This window comes from Daucus carota, chromosome 1, assembly GCF_001625215.2.
Source record: "Daucus carota subsp. sativus chromosome 1, DH1 v3.0, whole genome shotgun sequence".
Lineage (NCBI taxonomy): Eukaryota > Viridiplantae > Streptophyta > Magnoliopsida > Apiales > Apiaceae > Daucus > Daucus carota.
In genome coordinates, this window is record NC_030381.2 from 46,419,289 (window position 1) to 46,434,913 (window position 15,625).

General features: G+C 34.4%; 3 protein-coding genes and 1 pseudogene across 21 annotated transcripts; 2 read left to right on the top strand and 2 right to left on the bottom strand.

Moving 5' to 3' along the window:
- Positions 1-298: 298 nt before the first annotated feature.
- Positions 299-6,086, bottom strand: LOC108204864 (pentatricopeptide repeat-containing protein At5g04780, mitochondrial). 19 transcript variants are annotated; one of them, XM_064085732.1, is made up of 5 exons: positions 4,314-6,085; positions 3,969-4,083; positions 3,256-3,605; positions 2,099-3,155; positions 301-1,079 (listed from the first exon to the last, which is right to left on the bottom strand). In XM_064085732.1, the coding sequence occupies exon 1, from the start codon at positions 5,772-5,774 to the stop codon at positions 4,365-4,367; it is 1,410 nt and encodes a 469-aa protein (XP_063941802.1). In that variant the 5' UTR covers positions 5,775-6,085; the 3' UTR covers positions 301-1,079; positions 2,099-3,155; positions 3,256-3,605; positions 3,969-4,083; positions 4,314-4,364. The 19 variants fall into 19 exon arrangements, 18 of the variants coding, with proteins under 18 accessions (XP_063941802.1, XP_063941800.1, XP_063941799.1 ...); XM_064085735.1 differs by having other exon boundaries at positions 304-1,079; positions 2,099-2,160; positions 3,057-3,149; positions 3,969-6,085; XM_064085734.1 differs by having other exon boundaries at positions 304-1,079; positions 2,099-2,160; positions 3,057-3,155; positions 3,969-6,085.
- Positions 6,087-8,955: 2,869 nt separating this feature from the next.
- Positions 8,956-9,608, top strand: LOC108204868 (auxin-induced protein 15A-like; annotated as a pseudogene).
- A 1,325-nt stretch (positions 9,609-10,933) lies between these two features.
- Positions 10,934-13,281, bottom strand: LOC108204865 (auxin-induced protein 15A-like). Its single transcript, XM_017374518.2, has one exon. It carries the CDS (start codon positions 11,345-11,347, stop codon positions 11,033-11,035), a length of 315 nt encoding a protein of 104 aa, XP_017230007.1. The 5' UTR covers positions 11,348-13,281; the 3' UTR covers positions 10,934-11,032.
- Positions 13,282-13,407: 126 nt separating this feature from the next.
- Positions 13,408-13,984, top strand: LOC108204866 (auxin-responsive protein SAUR24-like). Its single transcript, XM_017374519.2, has one exon. It carries the CDS (start codon positions 13,556-13,558, stop codon positions 13,847-13,849), a length of 294 nt encoding a protein of 97 aa, XP_017230008.1. The 5' UTR covers positions 13,408-13,555; the 3' UTR covers positions 13,850-13,984.
- Positions 13,985-15,625: the final 1,641 nt, after the last annotated feature.

Sequence of the window (15,625 nt, forward strand, 5' to 3'; positions counted from 1 at the left end):
TTTAAAATAATGACATGCTAATTTAAACCATGTTATAGGTATTCATATGAAAGTTTAGGTCTAAGAGAGGAGTTTTGAGGGTTTTTTCCCCCCGGTGATCAGCTTAAAAAGTCTAATCTTGTGGATCCTCCTGATCCAGTCATCCAGGCTCCTTGCATAGATAATAATGGTCCAAATTCAAATACATAAATGAGGCATAACTGTAAATTGAAAGGGTATAGACCTTTATTTGAATCACATCAAACATATCCCTGTTCCTGTCACACTTATTAGTTATTCGGACTCAGTCGTGACCAAAATTGAACGTGCCACTGTTTTCTTTCAAGATATATTTGCAACGTAGAAATGATACCAATTGTAGCAGCTATTATATTTACCGATAGTGCAACAGTTACATTTTTGGTTCAAGATAGCTAAATCTTATACATCTTGGAGCGTATATACGACATCAGAATGTTCACGGGCATGAAAAGAATCTAGAGGTACTTGTTGTGCTGCAATATAAACATACGGTAAGAATCTAGAGGTACTTGTAGCTCCGAAATTTAACTTTACACAGCTTGTACGTTGCCAAGGTCTTGGTTCTTTATTAAGCTTCCTGGTTCTAAAAAGATTTCTGGCTCCGGATGTTTGTTTAACTTTACACCTTCAACGAACAAACCCTTATGGTGCACATATACAGATATCATTTTATACGTTGAACTTTTATTAAGTATCACTTCTGGCCAGCTAGCCTAGTGGCTGAAGTATGTACCTGTTTTAAATATCTGTACCCACTAGCAGAATTTTCTGGGCCAGTCTCCGAATGTGGTCCTTGAACTGAACTATCAAATGGGAGGCAGAAACAGAGCAGTTATGATCTGATTAGGAACTGGTTTGGAAGGAGCACCACATTGAAGAGAAAACTTGTGTATGCATGTTCTATGGCTAAACAGAGTTAATGCTTGATATGGAGTTGTCCGACAGATATGTATTCACCTTTTTGTTCTACTCATACATGTTCCTTTTGACGACAAACATTCCACGAGCCCAAACTTGCAGCTGTTTATTTGAAGAATCAACAATTTGGATAAATCCGCCTGTCATCAAATTTCCAGTTATGAGATTCATGTACTATATATATCATACAGAATTATTCTTCTTGACAGCAAACCAAACAAATTGAAGCAAATATATCTATTACTGCTCTTTGACATGATAGGAATCAGATAATTAAATCCTAGACTTCTCGACTCCTAGAAAGGCCGTTATTCAGAATACTACATGCTTAATATAGTACTCCCTCCATCCCCCCTGAATTGTATACACTGGGGGACAGGGACTCAGCAGTCGGCACGCACTTTAATGCTCTTGTAAAGTATTGTTCTATAACTTAAAATTAAGATTTTTTTTTTCCTGAATAAAAATTTAACACTAGAAAGATAAAATTTTAAAATTGAGTTATAGAACTATACTTTATAGAAGCATTAAAGTGCATGCCGAGCAGTGAAAAAAACGTATAAAAATGAGTGGGACGGAGGGAGTAATATTTATACTAAAATATATATATACACCAAAATCAATAAATGTACTACAAGGAAAAGGTTGTCATGATGAAAAAAAGGACATACTCTATCCCGACCATCTTAGAATTTCACCCAGTATGAGACTAATTGAAGCTTTGTATTTGATTATTTAAACACTGTTACTTGTACCAAATCCAGAGTTTTTAATTGAAATCCAAATTTCAAAACAGGTTATAGGAAAGTTTGTATGCATGTGATTAAACTTAATGTGCAATTGTGATTCAGTGCATATTACAAGGGCAGCTAAGCAGTGCCTATTTATAATTCAATTTTACTAAAGGTGGATATATACTAGATAACAAAAGGAACTGTACAGCAACTCTAGATCTGTGCAAGGATGATGATTCATGATACTATAAACTAACACTGCGGCTCAAATAAGTTATATATATATATATATATATATATATATATATATATATATATATATATATATATTTGCTGATTGTTACACGAGACCGATAACACAAATGGAAATCAACTGAACAAGTTTTTACTGATAATAAATAATTGAAGCATAATGAACAAAGTACCTAGATTGAAGATAACAAAGATGGTCTTTTTATTGTTTTTATTTTGGATAAGGATTCTGTACCTGCAAAAAAGACATGAGCAACAATAATAGAGAAGACCATTAACAGCACATAGATGACCCATCAAAAACCACAAGAAGACCCCTTTATAAAGCATACAAAGGAATAACAGAGAACATGCCCAAGGACAAGGTTTGTTTCTATTTAATGCAGCTATTCAACACCCTTGTTGTGCTTGGTTGTATAATTATACCAGAGTGAGGTCAGAAAAAAAGACATGCCCGTGCTATAAGAGTATCTTGAGATAATTTCTACAGTTATACTTGAACAAAAATTGATGCAGCTCCAGAGCAATGTGTTGCTATCAAGAACCAGTATACACCACAACACTAGGAGAACAATGCTTCTGAATGTCTTTACATATCCACGTGCACATCTTGTTCATTAGGGTGTAGAGGGGAATTATATAATACGAATCCAGGGGAATCACTATGGGGTAGCTACCAAACAAAAGCACTAAAAGAAGGCCTTATTAATTAGAATTATATGGTTTTCTTTTCTTCTCATATTATCAATATAACAGGTAAAATCACATTACATTGTAGAATAACCATGTAATATCAACTCATACACTAATTTCTATTTATCCGACTAATATCATTAACAGAAACATTGTAGATCACAGCTAAGATCCAAGTCCTGGCCCATAATGATCAGATTTCCAGAGACAAGATAGTGTATACAACTTTGTTAGTAACCTTTGCACTTAATTATATATAACGAAAATCTGTTTAAGTTGAAAAATAATCAAATCTCAATATAAGCTAACTAGCTGCTTGCTTGATAGAGGTCACACATAAATTGTATATGGAGCAGCTAGTAGTAAGTAGTACGTTAAGTTACAGGGGTAAAACCCCATTCTTCCTGATGGGGGAGGGTTATGGCAATTAAACTTCACCTGGTATAGACTTAATTCTTCAATCACTATAAAAAAGTGAGGCTCATCCTGCTGGCATTTTTGAATTAGTACTTTCAAATCCTTATTTGGGTCCTGTTACTAGTAGTGAAGAATCCAAACCTCCAAGTTAGAGTTTCAGTCAAGAAACTAAAATAAATTATAGAATTGGCTATCAGACTTTTAGGAGCAAAATTGTTACCTTTGGAATGCTTATTTGGTGGCCTGATATGATTAACCAGGTTAGTGACTGGTAGAGGACAATTGAATACGTCTCACTTTATTTTGGAATGCTTGATTGTGAGACATCAATTCTGAAAAGTTCACTTGCTAAAATGATCTCAAATAAAAATGTTTGTAATCCATGTCAGCACAACGATGAAAGGAGTGTTTGTATCTCCAAAATTTTGGTTGCTTATTTGCTTGAAAGTTTAATTTTCAATGCATTGAAGAGCAATCACAGTATTGCTTATGTCAGAGAACATTTCAACCTCTTTGTGAATCCAGGTTTACAGCATACTTTTAAGCTGGATGTCCAGGTACTCTTATTAACTGAAAAATTGAACAAATTTAGTTGGAACATAGATCTACTTAACCTGACATTGGTAAATAATGTAGGGACACGGTAAAAATATGATTCCAAGATTAGTGTTCAGTACATTAAATTGTTAGAAGCAACAAAGCAGAAATTAACTTTAACTATTGATGCTGAAAAATTCTATACATATACAAACAGTATTCAGAATTAGTATCATATAAACGGGGGTTAACAACAACCATCTAATCAACTGACACTTAATCCATAACACTAACTACCTGCATTCTACCGCTGGTATGGCATCTTAAATCTTGATCAGCGAGTCAACATAATTTTGCATGTTAAATTTAGATGAGTTCTCAAAAGGGCATATCTACCTCAATTTGATAATATTGCTTGGTGTCTAGATGTCACCCACCAGTGCCACATTTAGGGAGTGATCAGTTATTCACTTTGCTGTTTTTCTTGCTCTCTTTTCACCACCTGCCCGCCCTTGCACAAAGAAAAAATTTGGATTAGTGCTAGGTGTACAGAAAATTTGTACATAATGACATGGCAATTGATGTGGAATGTTTTAATTGGGGTTGTTGATGTGAATACAGGGGGCCTATTCCGATTAAAATCCACCACATGTCATTATGTACAAACTTTTGTACACAATTCTGTACACCAAGCATTTTCCAAAAATTTGATAGCGACCGGAATACCAAGCAGATACTTACAAAGAAAGATACCCAACTTGAATAAAGAGTACTTTAAGCGACTGCCTCAATTCAATTTGTGACCTCTATCCGACTTGTACCAACATCTTTCCTTAGCCCCGTTCCTTTGATTAAATCCCTTAGATCATCAGTTTCTTTCCACATTTGATGCCTTGCATACATATTTGACAAGAGAACATATATTCCAACATTTTGAGGATCTAGTTCAAGTGCTCTTTGAGCAGCCAATCTACCGCAAGAGACATTCCCATAATCACTACAGGCACTCAGCAATGCTCCCCACAAAGAAACAGTGAACTTGCCGTTCTTATAATGGGGCATACCATCAATAAGTGTCCATGCCTTATCCAACTCACCAGCCCTGCAAAACAAATCAACAAGGCAACTATAGTGCTCTGGCATTGGGGATAGACCCGAGCTTTTCATAAAATTGAAATATTCAATTCCAAGATCCACTTGACCGGTGTGACTACAAGCTGATAAAACCGTGACGAGTGCCACTTCATCTGGCCTGATCCCCTCCATCAACATCTCTTGAAACAATAGTATCACCTCTTTATGATTACCGTTTCTTCCATACACACCAAGCATTGAAGTCCATAAAACAACATCCCACATTCTTTTACCTTCCCTTTCATATCCCACCATACTAAAAACTTGCCAAGCCTTCTCCACTAATCCACATTTACCATACATTTCAACCAAAGAACTTTGCAGAAACACATCACGTTCAACATCAAAAACACTGCGTAGCATTTTTGCATGTACCTCCCTACCTAACTTTATAGCGCATTGTCCAGCACACGCCTGCAATGCAGATGTCAACGTAAAATTATCACAACTCAAATTCAGTCTACGCATTCCTTGGACTAACTTAAGCCCTTCACCCCACATTTTAGCTTCCCCATAACCCGACAAAAGTGCATTCACACACCAAGTATTCTTCACAGGAATTTCATCAAACAGAGAAGCTGCATCATTAATAAGCAACAATTTCACATAATAATGAACCAAAGCACTACCCACAAACACACTAGACGCAAACCCAGATTTCACGACATGGGCATGCATTAACTTCCCAAACTTAACATCTTTATTACAACTTGAAGCCGTTAAAGAGCTACATACAGCATATGTATCTATACTAACCCCACGAAAATGCATGAAACTGCAAGTTTCGACTGCTAAAGAATACAACCCATTTTTGCAAAAGTGTGATAAAATAGTATTGAAAGGTAATGGGGTGGTTGGGTTGATGTAATTGAAGAAATTTGTTAGGGTTCTTGAGTGGGCGTTTTGAATGCAATTTGTGTATGAGAAAATGAGCTTGGCTTGAAGATTGTTATAGAAAAAGAATAAGCCTGTTCTCAGAAAGTGTGCATGAAATTTCTTAACTGCAGATATGTTTTTTGTGCGGGAGAAATGGTCTAAGTGATGAGCTAAAGAATCAACATTGGCCATTTACTGGGGGCATGTATCGCGCGCAGGAAGCTTGGTAATCAAGTTACTATGTTACTTGTACTTTTTTCGGGGGTTTAGACTAAATATTTTGAAAACAACCTTACAATTATGAAATTTGACAGATTGTATGAAATTATGAAATTTGATGCATTTTAACCTAATCTAAATAATATCAAGATCTGTCGCTGGTGAAATTTGTAATGGGATTCAGAGAACATGCTCCGGTCTCTCCATTGTACATTTCAAACGTTTTAAAGTTATGTTTGACAAAACAAATCCAACACCAACTACTATAATCCCCCCTTTACACGTTAATTTAGCGTTCTTATTTGAGATCAATGATACTCATTGACGTAGCTGTGCCTTTATTCATTGGTAGGTCTACTGATATTATTTTACGAACACATTAAATAATTTTTCAACAAATAAATATACATATGTTATATATTAAGAGAGCATTTATATTTTGATAAAAATTAAATAGCTAAAAAAATGAAAAAAAAGAAAAGAAGAGAGAACGAATAGTTACCAGAACATGCATCCCTCCTCGTCACTTATGAGACCAGCCCGTTAATATTTGAATTAATTTGTATAAGAGTGATTATAATCATAAAAAGTTTCAACTAAAAAATTAGTTAATATACGAAAAATAAAAAATATAGATAATTTTATGAAAATCATACTCCAACCATACTCTCTCCTTAGCTGAGCTCCTACGACTTGTCAAACCATCAGAGCACTAGTGATCGGTAGCAAATGACATGTTATCAATCGACATATTCAAACAATACATTCTATTTATAATAACTTAAAATAATAATCGCATGCTATTTAAAATATAAATATAAACCATACAAAATGTGTTAAAGGTTCATCACATTTTATCTTACATGTATAATTTAGCGAATCATCATAACGGCCAACTCTATTAAAAATGTTCTAAAACATTATATATAGATATACATATATACATATATATATTGTGTGGTGTGTGTGTTTACCGGAGGTTGTTTAAATTTCTCACAAAGAAATGATGAAAGTTTTTTTTTTTATAATTTTATATGATGAAAGCTAATAACGTATATTCATCATTCAAATGCTAGCCAACTTGTATTTCTTATTATATTTTTAACAACAGAAAAACTACTCATAATATTTCAACTTAAAATTTTCACTTTTAAATTTGTCATCTTAAGCTATTCTAAAGTGTAAGTCGTTATTCTATTTTTATGTTAAATAAATATAACCTATAAAACTATGTCTGTTTCAAAAGAATTAAAATCCATCTTTATCTTAGCTAGTGATCACAATAGCTGCTTGGACTAATTTACATTAATACCGGAGAGAGTTCGTGTCAGTGGCGGAACCAGGACTAAAAGTAGGGGGTTGAAAAAAATTTCGTCATACATACTTGCAAAAATAGCTTTCTCAATATATATCATCATACTATCATTCATTCATGCATATTCCATCCTATTACGCTGATAAGTATTGATTGCTTTCATAGCAAAGAAAACTCTCTCAACAGTAGCAATGACAACCGGTAAAATCATAGTTAACTCAACAAGAAGATAAACTAAGGGATAAGCAGTGTGTCTTTGTGTTTTAACCATCATGACAGAAAGATTTCCTATATTTTGAAGTCCAGATTAATCTCCACTCTCATATCATAGATAAAATTGTGTAACTGATTTGGCAACAACTCCAAGTCTAGTCAAGAGAAATCCTTTGCATAAAATTGTGCAAGGCAGACTTAGGAGCTCTATTTGCTTCCTCAACAATGAGGAGCACACTTTCCCTCTTAACTATATTTTATATTATTTTTCTAATGCACAAAGTACTCAGCATGCATCATACAGTTTGCATGATCTAGTTGCTCCGAGTGTATCTGTTTGAATGTATTTGTTAATTAGACTCTCTTTAGACTAAGTGTCTTTTCTTTTCTTCTTTTATAATAAGCCCCTCTCTATGACATTTATAATTCAGCGGGGCTAATAAAATTATATTGACATCACAAATTCAGCGGGGCTGAAAAAAAATATACACTGTATTTTTGAGGTTAGGGGGGCTCTAGCATCTCCTATCCCCTCTGGTTCCGCCACTGGTTCGTGTACATTCAGATCAATGTAATTGTGGTTAAGGAAGATCAATGTAAGCGATAATACAATTACGATTCTGATGTGATTAGGAAAATGTGGATTTGGAAGAACCAAAGTCACCTCGCACAAAATAATGCCAAACAACAGACACATTTTCTTGGATATATGCAAAAACATAAATTATGAGAAGAATTATCTTGGCCTACCACATACTTCATTAACAAAACTCTATAGTGCATGTGGAGGCCACAGGTACATCAGTACATGTGCGCTAGCGATCGCACATGAGCACATAGTATAATATGCTACTACTTGCTAGTGAAGTAGTTGATGACACAGACAATCCATAACATGAATGCAAGAAATAGTATAGTGTATTAATCGAACCAACCGGGACTAATCAATAATATCACCATTATTAATTTAGGTAGATGATTTGCTCGATCAAGTTCCTTCTTAATCAAACCAAACCCCATGCCTTCTTATCATCTTTTGTAAAAATTTCAAAATATAAACGTGCATGTGACCATGTCTCACAGGGTTTTACGAAACATGCACGTTCAATTTTGAACCAGGTTACAGTATAGTGTGTATACATTTTCCTTCACTGACCCCCAGGTAGAAACAGGCAAGGTAGTTCAGTGCTAGGTTGGGAATATAACGTCTAGTTTGGTTCGAATTTAGCCGCTTTTCATGTAGTGAAACAGACTGTCATGGTTGACATGAATTAGTAAATTGTTGAGCAAAGTGAGTGGATAGGTTCAGGTATTATTGATTGAACTAATTCTGGACAGCAGACAAGCTCGATCAAATTAATATATATGCCACTAGTCTAGTCTAGTCTTCTAAGTTCATCTCTCCTGTTATAAAACATTCAACATATTGTCTAATTTCTCAACTTATGTCTTGTTTCTCCATGACAAGGAACTGTAGGGTATTCTGTTACTCTATTCCTTCTGCTCAACAGTAGGTTAATAGAATGTGGATTTATAATAGTACAGAAATGGGTACAAGTTGTGGTTCTCTTTGTTAAAATGGTAGGGCATAATGTCCTCCAACAAATGGGGCAAAACCATGTGATCTTTTTCCAACTTATGAACTTGATATGTTTGTCAACTTAATTTCTCTAGCCTAGTGTTCATCCTCCAAATTCAGCTATATATCCTGCATATCCTATATATAGCATGACATTTCAGATTGCTTCTACATTCTTTTTTAATTAGTTATCTACATATAATTGTTCTCATTTTTCTTTTAAATTGAAGAGTCCTTAAGTTTTGTTTAGACATGGGTATCGGATCAGTTAAGATAGCAGACGTTAAGCAGAAGCTCCAAAGGAGTCTGCATGTCTCCAAGGATCCGAGGCACGACAGATGTTCCTAAAGGCCATTTTGCGGTTTATGTGGGGGAAACTCAGAGAAGGTTTGTGATTCCGATATCATACTTGAGCCATCCTTTGTTTCAAGAATTATTACATTGGACGGAAGAAGAGTTTGGATTTGAGCATCCTATGGGAGGATTGACAATTCCTTGTCGTGAAGATTATTTCAGAAGTATCACCTCTTTACTGAGTTCATCATAAAAGATTAAATCTGCTAGACTGCTTAGTTTCTATTTAGTCATTTGCCATGTTCTACAGCGTTGAAACAACGAATATCATTTTTTTAGTAGTGAGATTTTTTACATATTGATTTTGTATCAACTTTTGTTGGATAATTGAAGACCTTGTGAATCACACGATTCTTTTCTCATTCAAATCCGTAAACTACATTGTTCAAAATTCAAATTTCCATAGATTCTGATGAATCCACAGATGTGATAAGCTGGTCAACTTGATCAAACTTTGACTGAAATTTACATTTGAAAAATATATTATTAGAATCTACATCTATTCAACTTTAAAATGTATTTTTTCGATTTTCAATATTGTGTAAGAATAATTACTAATTATCAATCAAAATTTGGTCAATTTGACCCTAAAATGTCAAACAAGTCAGATAAATTGGGACGGAAGGAATATTAGATATAAATATTAAATTTACACAAATTATGAAATAATCAGAATATCATTACGAATAAAAAATTATTTAAAACATAAATATGGTCAAACTTGATATTATTGAAAACACAAATGTGTTTATATGTTATCAATATATCGGCTTTAAATAGGTTAAAAAATAATGGTCCAATTAATTATCCGAATTTTTGAATTTATATCAAACAAGGACGATAAATTTCTATAATTCGATTTTCAAATTTTTATACTCAAATGATTAAAGCCTCGAATTTTTTTTAAGAGAAACAAAGAAAAGAAAAGGAAGTCCGCCGTATCAGGAAAAGCTGGTCTAGATTTGATATTATTGTTTAGTAGCTTTTGTAGATACTGCAATTACTCTCTCTATGCAATTTTAATAATCTTATTTACAAATTTCTTATTTCTTATATATTAAAAAGTATAAATCTACACTTTATCATCATCTTCATTCACTATATGTATTGAGTCTTGACTATATAAAAATATAACTTATTAATTCCATCAAAGTCGACATCATTTGTACCGTAATTCGTGAAAAATTATGTGATCTAATAGTTAACAGTGCAATTTGTATAAAAAAATTAGATGAAAAGGAAGACAAATATCATGAGATTTATTTTAGTAATTAGGTATTAAAAATAAGATATAGGGAGTAAATTGATTTAATGTAAGGGCAACAAATAATATAAAAAGTAAAAAACATCATATATAAATGATGCTAAGCCAATCCTGAAGGCAAAGTTGTGAAAATTCTCGCACAACAATAACAAGGAACGAAGCCGGACAAAACGTAATGGCATTTCTATTTGGAAACAACGGTTATTCATGTTGTTCTCAAACTTGCCCTTAATTTTTGATTATTTGAACTTTGGTGGGTAAGTTTATTCTCTCATGAACTACTGCATGTTTAATCTTTGCTCAAAATCATGTGCTTGGCTTGATATTCAAGGTTTTTCTTGATTATCTACTAATACTAATTATCTAAAGAAAAGGAAGATATCCTGGAATAACCCAAATTATGTAGGTACATATAAAATGAGATTTTATTATGACATTTTACTAGTTAAAGATTTGTACTGAATTTACAAAATTGGATTATAAACCTACTGATCAAGAACTGCAAGTTAATTCAGAAGTGCAGTAACATTTAAGAAAGCATCTACGCTGCAAGGGATTGTAAGACCACCCGTCGGATGATCATATCCAAATTCTTCCTCGGCTTTCTTTAATAATTCTTGAAACAGAGGCTTCTTCAAGAATGATATTGGAATTACAAACCTATGCATATATGTTTCTCCAACATAAACTGCAAAGTGGCCTTTAGGAACATCTGCTGTTGTATTTGTAGCTTGATTAGAACACGAATGCAGCCTATTCAGAGACCTTTGCTGTTGAACTTTCTTCCTTTGCAGAATCATAGCAGGAAAATGAATCCCCATGAAGTTTTCTGTGATATTTAAGCTGTGCACTGTTTCTGACTTGAATGAATTTGGGAATGCAAGATTGGAGCTGTGAATTGTTTATCAGAGTATGTGCTTATATATAAGTTGTGGTGGACTAGGCAACATCTGTTGAGTGAGCCTTCATATTTTATTGCCCATGACTCGTCTAACGTGTTTGTAGGACCAAAGTAGACCCTGACAAGCACATAGCTTACTTCCTGATCATTGTAGCCAAAGCTAGCACAATCTTCAACTTGCACATGAGGAATTCTTGTTAGCATCTGCTGTATCTGCAAGCGCAGTTACAGGGTTCTGCAAATTATAATTGTGGTTCAATCTGTGAAACTCTGCAGTTAATTAGTCAAATGCTGCGATGTCTTCTGTTTGTCTCTCAGTTAAAATCTCATTTTGATTTACCATATTGGCCATAGTTATGAAGTTAAGAGTTTCATAAACTACCATCGTGGCTGGCGTCTCTTAAACATTGAAATGATGGAGGGATCACATGTAAACTCAAGCTCTAAAAGTTAAAACAAAGCTCTGCTAGAATCTGAACATGCAAAACTCAATATATAAGCTTACACAGATTCGAGTCCATTACTTTTTGGCACAACTTGTTTCAATCAAATAGCTAAGGCACACAGTATAAATCTGACAATTTATTATCCATAGCAAAGATAATATATACTAAAACATTCCAATCATCTTGTGGTACTTGTTTGTCAGAAAAGTCATGTGGGTATTAGTTCAAATCTGCAGATATGACATTAAAGATCTTTATACGATGCACGTTCAGAAATATTAACTGAAAAATCAATAATTACAATGTAGAAATAAGAATATTGCTTGATTTGGCCAACATTAGTGGAAATTGAGTGTAAAGCATTCAACTGAGTGAATAACAGCACATAGATTTTGATTTCAGACAAAAAGAAAGATACACTTGGGCATGTGCATCAGCAAGAGAAGGTTGTTAAACTGCCTGGAAAGGTATGGGTCTTAACATGAATTCTGATGTATTCTTGGATCTAACACTGGTGCATGGCCGTTAATGAGAACATGCACATCAATCAACATGCACGTACGCATATTAATTATTAGATCCGCAGACATAGATCACTTGATAGAACTTCACAGAGGCTTTAGGACATTTCTCATGCTTCGGGCTACCTCAGGGGCTTATCCTCTCCAGCTACGAAACACATATCCTCATTTCCTTGCATTTTCGTTTCAGTACGTTATTGATTTTAGAGCGAAAATGAGTATTAAAAAATAGGTAGAATATAAACAAAACCGGGGGCTATCCGCTAGTAGTAGTATTCAAGTTGTGCATGTGAGGATCATGGGCAGTCCCAGAAATAATGCAAGAACAGAGTGCATGCTTGTTACAGATGATTGTCCAATCAAAATGATGTGGGGCTGATGTTAGGCGATTTGTTGATAAGATCAATTATAATACCAAGCCAGCTTTCTATCATCTGATGATGTTACTTAAAATTGTGTTGAAAAAAGGTTCTGATCCTGTATGTTCTGCAGTGTCATGCTTTCTTTTTCACTAACTATACATACTTGTTTCAGTTTGACAAACTTCACTGTAATTGAGATTAGAGTTTAGCATCTGTTAATGAAAATAGTGCTATCTGTTCACAAGGTTTATCAATTCTTGAAGCCGTCACTGACTTTCACAGACATCTGGAAGAAAATACGACTACTTTAATTGCGCATTAGTTCTTTTCATTGTGATCAACACGCGAACTAAGGCATCATGCATTATCACATGCGAATTTGATTTAAGCCAAAACCATTCAGATGACTCCTGCAATCCCTTTCCTGTGTACGGCCGCATCTTTACCACTTTCTTGTTCTTTTCCTGGATATTAATAAGAGTACATCGTGACCTTATCCTGGATAAGCAAGTGGAATTCAGAATTTATCAATAAAATCAGGAATGCCATATAGTCTTTTAATATGGTAGGTCCTGATGAAAAATCAAAGTTAAAAATTGCCGCCTGCCTTTCAATAATTGAGTACGAACTTAGACGGGCAGAGGCACGACTCAGCAAGAATATTTAGTCATAGACAGAATAGATATGTAACACTATAAATATCTGCAGCACACTTCACCAAAGAGTACAGCTTTCCGAGACTGAAATTACATATCAGAAGAGATCATCGCAAAAAGGTCTTTAACATTTCTCAGAAATAATGGGAATTCACTTGCCTCACATGTTTGCCAATCTGAAGCAAGCAAGTAAAGTGCACTCGCGGTGTAAAAATCTGTCTTATAGCGTTCCAAAAGGTTATGTGGCCGTTTATGTGGGCGAAACTCAAAAGAAACGCTATGTAGTACCTGTAACTGTCCTGAATCATGCTTCTTTCCAAGAACTGCTGGTTCGTGCAGAGGAAGAGTTTGGCTTTGATCATCCTATGGGAGGTTTAACTATTCCTTGTAAAGAAGATGTCTTTGTTGATCTCACTTCTAGGATAATCATTGTTTGATCAAAGAGATAGATGACAGATTCTTTATTAAATTTTGACAGGGCCGGAATGTAAAAAATGTCTAGTGATTCTCCACTACCCCTAATATATCTGTGGTGAAGTGAGTACATATATGAAACTTTTTCTTTTTGTTAACAGTATCATTTCGCGAGCTTTGAATTATTTTATAGGATCTATTAAAGGGTCTCTGGGATCTGTTAAACAATGTCAGTAATCTATAGGGTACCTAGCAAACTTTTGCATTTCATCACCAGATCATTTTACAGGCCCTGGAGTAAATATATGTTTGATATAATATCATTACGCTGAGGACTTATCAGTTATCACGTCTCCTAAAATGATCTTGGGTGGAACAATTGTTAGAAATATTACCAGCCACTATCAATGGCACACATAGAACAAATGTCCAGATCTCCCAGACAATTATGGTATTACCCTCCTTTTAGTTGAAACCAGTCATTAAATGTAAAAAATGAATTAGAATTTTGAAAATAAAATAAAGATAACAAAGAGTGTAGACAAGATCTGAGTAAAATATCAGTAGGAATGATGACCAATACATCTCTAAATAGTGCAAGTTTCATCCTGATTTCATTGTATTTAACTGAAAGATCTTGGAAGCGTTCTGATTTCCAGAGAGTTCAAATGTCCGAACTTACCTGAGTAACCTTGCATATAGAGGTCCTCAACTACAGTCACATAAGTGCACAGCAATATAGAAGAAGAAAAGGTCAAACAAGGACAGCTTCTCTATGAGGAGTCGTTGTTACAAAGAGGTAGGAGTCAGGGGGCTTTCGTGAGAAAAGTTCAAAGGTGCAGGTAGGGTCACTGCCTGTCTCTATGAACTACATGAGCCAATGAACTGAAAATTACAGCGTAAATGAGGCGATCAAATTTGATTTAAAGAAAAATTCAACTACAATCTTGTAGTTGTTCAGAATGCTGAACCTTCAGCCTAACTATTACGTTTATTAAATAAAATTAAACTTCCTAAATTTTGTTCAGTTTTAGTGAAATCTTGGTGGTACTTGCATATTTATTTTAGATATTTACTCCATGTGTCCATGCTAGAGATACAATACAGCAGGGAAAAACAAATCGAATCACAGAAGTGAACTTGCTGATAAATAACACAAAACATCTGTCAAATTTAAGTGTTGAATGCTTCAGTGGATTAATGCAACCTATACATATGAAGGCAATTAGTGCAAGGCCACGAACCTTCATCCGACATGAAGACAGCATTGAAGCAAATTCAAAGATTTTTGCTGTCGACAGTAGAAAAACCTCAGAAGACTTGCTTCAAGAACAGGTCTTCAATATAAGTCTAAGAGTGCTTAATGAAATTAGTTGAGTCAGTGGACTCTATTTATTGAACATTATTTTCAAATGTGAAGGTGGCCCTAAACCCCACTAATGATCAATATTTCTCAGTCATCATATATTGGAGACTGCAAGTCCCTAGAGTTAAAAACTAGGAAACCCAATCTGCAATTTCACTCTGATACTCTTTTAAGCTGAATTTAAGCATTATTAGAACTTCAATTCTCACTATCTATTAAGAAAGGGTCTTTCTGACGCTAACAACTACTTTTTACTTAGGTGGAAGATTTTTGTGCATGCAGGGGTCATCAGTATTAATGAGATTAGAGCCATAGAAATCCAGTACCTAACTTAAAAGTCACGAGCACACACTAGAAAATCCGATTAAGAAAAAGCAACTGCAGGTTTCTCACTTGAAAACAACTCATGAAATCATTAAAGCTTCTTCAGAAA

Bases quoted from the DNA above. Each gene is read 5' to 3' on its own strand.
- LOC108204864 (XM_064085732.1), bottom strand. From the start codon at position 5,774: ATGGCCAATGTTGATTCTTTAGCTCATCACTTAGACCATTTCTCCCGC.
- LOC108204865 (XM_017374518.2), bottom strand. From the start codon at position 11,347: ATGGGGATTCATTTTCCTGCTATGATTCTGCAAAGGAAGAAAGTTCAA.
- LOC108204866 (XM_017374519.2), top strand. From the start codon at position 13,556: ATGGGAATTCACTTGCCTCACATGTTTGCCAATCTGAAGCAAGCAAGT.